Here is a 3415-nt window from a genome sequence, read left to right on the forward strand (position 1 = left end):
ATCCATTGGCCTAACACCTCAACGTCCTGAAAATCTGTAAAGCCGTTCTCCCCCTTGGCGCGCCCGGGGAGTTGTCCTGATTTCCAGAGGAGGAACTGACAGAGGCTGTAGGCCTCGCCCTCTGTCTCCTGTGGACGTGGGACGAGAACCAAAAAGGGCCTCTTTATTTTGAAAAAAAAAAACAAATGTAAAGACATACCAGCCCGGAAGGATAACATAGAGCAAAAAGCAGACCACACGTTGGGAAAAGGCGAGGCAAGGGTCAGCGAGGTCGGGAAAGCCCTCCTTGCCACGCACCGCCGTTACGCTTTCCCGCAAGGCCTGGAGGCTGTCCAAGAGAGGGACGCGACGGCCGGGATTTTGGAAGTAGGAAGCGGATCCGCTCAGCCAGGAATTGTCGCAATTGATCATCAGCAAAGCCGCATCCTCGCCGTACATTTCCAAGACTTTGTCGTAGATTTCGTAGGGAAGTAAGCCCTACATGGGAGAAAAGAGATATGAACACCTGAGAGCTTCTTTCCTCCTTGTACTATATGCTGCCCATATCATCTTCTGCCCGTTTCTTGTCCCATAAGCACACCCGATGTTCACCTTGCACGCATGTCCTCCTCATGCGCGAGGCTTCCTCCCTGCATGATTACGTAATCCCCCTTCTATCCCCCTGGTGCTTACCCCGAATGCGTACAGTAAATCGTTGAGGTCCCCCCAGGCCGTGATCAGTATAGCATTGGTCAGAGAGCGTGATCGTGGATATTTCGCGTGCTTTAGCAAATGAAACACGTGCGTTAGACTCACACAAGCTGGCTCTGCCTTCAATGCTTCACATAGTGTCTGCACTATCCGGTAGCGCTTCATTAGCCGCTGAGGAATGGCTCTGCTTGTCGCAGCCCCGTCGAAGCTCTTCGATTGCTGCTCCTGATCCCTCGAATAGCTTTGCACGGGGGCGTAAGAGCCGGGAGGAAGGTGATATTGCATTCCATTCATGCCTACTGTGTAGTCAGGAGATGGGAGGTGGTGGAAGTGCCCGGAACAAAACGTCGAAAGTCTTGAGCCTCCTTGTACCTGGTGAATTATTTGTTTGTCCACGTCTTTCCTAAAAATAGTGCACATTAATGGTCAGGTAAGAACGCTTCGCAAGCGTTTGAGATGTTGCGGTACAACTTTAGCGCGGGCGATTTTTGTGGGGTTTTACTTTGTAAGTCGTGTTGCGTCTCGCTCGCTGTTTGGGGTGGGGGGATGAGCATAAAAATTTTCGCGTGTTTTCAGGGAATTTTTTTAATCATCTCTGTGATGAATTTTTTCCCATGATTATGATTTGAGACAACGATGCATGCGAAAATATTTGCATTACTTTCTTTTTTCATACGTGTCTTTCCTTAGGTTGTTATCGAGAATTCTGAGCTAAGCACGAGCTCACGTTCTCAAGCGTCTTGACATGTTTTATGCCTCTCCCTCTGACCTTTCTGCGTGCAGGGAATAGTGTCATTGGATTTCAAACATAAAATCGAGGCAATTTAATGTTTTACAAGGCTGCTTGAGGAGCTGACATAGTGGACAGTACATTGCTGCGGTGATAGCTTTTCCTCAGCTTTTCTCGTGTTCTCGATCTCTGCCGGATCTCCGCTCATTTTTTCTTAAGCCCTTTATTGGAGAGCATCATCAAACTGTTGGATGCCGGGAAAAGGTCAATGCAACATGCTTCAAAGGCCGACTTCCCAGCAAACAGTGAAAAGATTCAGTGGAATGAACGACGGCGCCTGGCTGCCGCCCGGAGGTTAGCAGCTTCCTACTCGTCTTCCTCCTTGCGGCCTGTGTCCCCCAAGGATAATAATGCAACAACACTCACAGCAGCCTGGCTCCGAAAACATTACAAGTGTGCCTCTGTCCCCATGTGGACGGAGGACACTGACGAGCATGAGGATACCCTTCGAAATGTAACACACTTAAGCCTTACCAGAAGCACAGACACCCCAGACATTACGAATCTTGAAACCCTTGGCGAGCTTCTACCGTCTTTGGGTAAGAAAAATTGTATGGGCTCATTCCCCCTTGACGTGACAAAACGATTATTTGAAATGGAATCCTCATTCTTTCTTCGTTTCTTCCTTTTCCTTAATCTGCCTCGTTCGCTTCAAGAATCCTTTTCTCTTACACACAGTTGCCTTTCCTCTCTTCGTGACTTGGGCTCCCGCCTTGGTCATCTTCGTGTCCTTGATCTGACTGCTTGCAATCTACAATGCCTGGATGGCATGGCGGCTTTTCCTCTCCTGGAGGAAGTCTATCTCTCACACAACCTTCTGCGCGACTTAACCCCACTGTTTCTCCACGACCATCTCACAATTCTTGATATCAGTCATAATTTGTACCTTCGTCTCCCTTCGTCTATGGCCCCACTGCATGTCTTGGCTTCTTGTAAGAATATGCATACGTTATCGATGAAAGAGACTCCTGTGGAAAGGGCGTTGCAAAATCTTGCGATAGGAAGTAAGATAGATAGCTCTTACCGAAAAATTGTCGGGTCACTTATTCCGCAATTACATGTCTTGGATGGAAAAAAGCTGCCAAAGAGCGAGAAAGATGGAGAAGAACAAGATATTGATGAGGCAGCTTGGCGCAATGTTGTATTGCTCTTACAGAAAATGGAAGACGAGGAGAGGGATGAAGAGAAGACAGAAAGATGGGAAAATAGAAAAGCTGATAGAGTTTCAAAACGCATTACTGACTGATGACAGATGACCGGGAAGGAAAGCAACAAAACGAGAGGAAAGTGCATATTGACACGTAGGAAAGCGGAGGTCTCAGATGCGGAAGCTAGAAGCAATAGGGTACTTCGAAAATACAGAGCGATCCGCCTACTTATGTTGAGACATTAATTTTTCGGTCTGCGTAAGCGTACATCAACATTTCTTGATTTGTCATCTTTTAAGCTCCTCATTGTTCTTAATTGTGAAAGCCTTCCTTTCTACATATTTCCGAGGCATGATGGTATCTGAAGCTGTACGCGTATGTAAAGCAAGCAGCTCAAGGTTACGCTCTTTTATTTATTTCATTCATGTTTCACTTGAAGAAGTACAAGTACCTTTCCAGATTGCGTGAGTGCGGGGTAAGCTCCCGTACTGCAGTAAAGGTTTTTGGCAAGCCAATAGACTATATCGCATCGTATTTGTCGCCTCAGCTGCTGCCTGGTAACGGCCAAGATTTAAATTTTGTCCTTGTCCACCACTGACCTCAAGCACACTTGTTTGGGATGTTAAAATGCGCATTATCATTCACACTTTCTTCTGGTCAATTTGAAGCATACCCTTTCCTTTTCGCTGTCACGGGATTAGCCCATTAGTCTCATAGGGGAGGTTGCAAGAAGCACACAATAACTGATTCTCTGCTCTTCAACACTTCAGATGCGGTATGTATAAAG

At 46.9% G+C, this 3415-nt stretch overlaps 2 protein-coding genes across 2 annotated transcripts; one reads left to right on the forward strand and one right to left on the reverse strand.

Annotated features, from left to right (window-relative positions):
• Positions 1 to 2: 2 nt before the first annotated feature.
• Positions 3 to 1095, reverse strand: NGA_0126100 (uncharacterized protein; the record flags this gene model as incomplete). Its single annotated transcript, XM_005855373.1, has 3 exons — positions 3 to 128; positions 298 to 477; positions 673 to 1095. Coding segments are annotated over 3 exons (729 nt in total), but the record flags the coding sequence as incomplete, so codon positions are not given.
• A 559-nt stretch (positions 1096 to 1654) lies between these two features.
• NGA_0125900 (leucine rich repeat containing 56) lies at positions 1655 to 2879 on the forward strand. Its single transcript, XM_005855371.1, has 2 exons — positions 1655 to 2019; positions 2137 to 2879. The coding sequence occupies exons 1-2, from the start codon at positions 1689 to 1691 to the stop codon at positions 2724 to 2726; spliced, it is 921 nt and encodes a 306-aa protein (XP_005855433.1). The 5' UTR covers positions 1655 to 1688; the 3' UTR covers positions 2727 to 2879.
• The last annotated feature ends 536 nt before the right edge of the window (positions 2880 to 3415 follow it).

Source organism: Nannochloropsis gaditana (assembly GCF_000240725.1).
Source record: "Nannochloropsis gaditana CCMP526 unplaced genomic scaffold scaffold215, whole genome shotgun sequence".
Lineage (NCBI taxonomy): Eukaryota > Eustigmatophyceae > Eustigmatales > Monodopsidaceae > Microchloropsis > Microchloropsis gaditana.

Bases quoted from the DNA above. Each gene is read 5' to 3' on its own strand.
- NGA_0125900 (XM_005855371.1), top strand. From the start codon at position 1,689: ATGCAACATGCTTCAAAGGCCGACTTCCCAGCAAACAGTGAAAAGATT. The intron at 2,020-2,136 runs GTAAGAAAAATT...GTTCGCTTCAAG, and splicing joins CGAGCTTCTACCGTCTTTGG to AATCCTTTTCTCTTACACAC.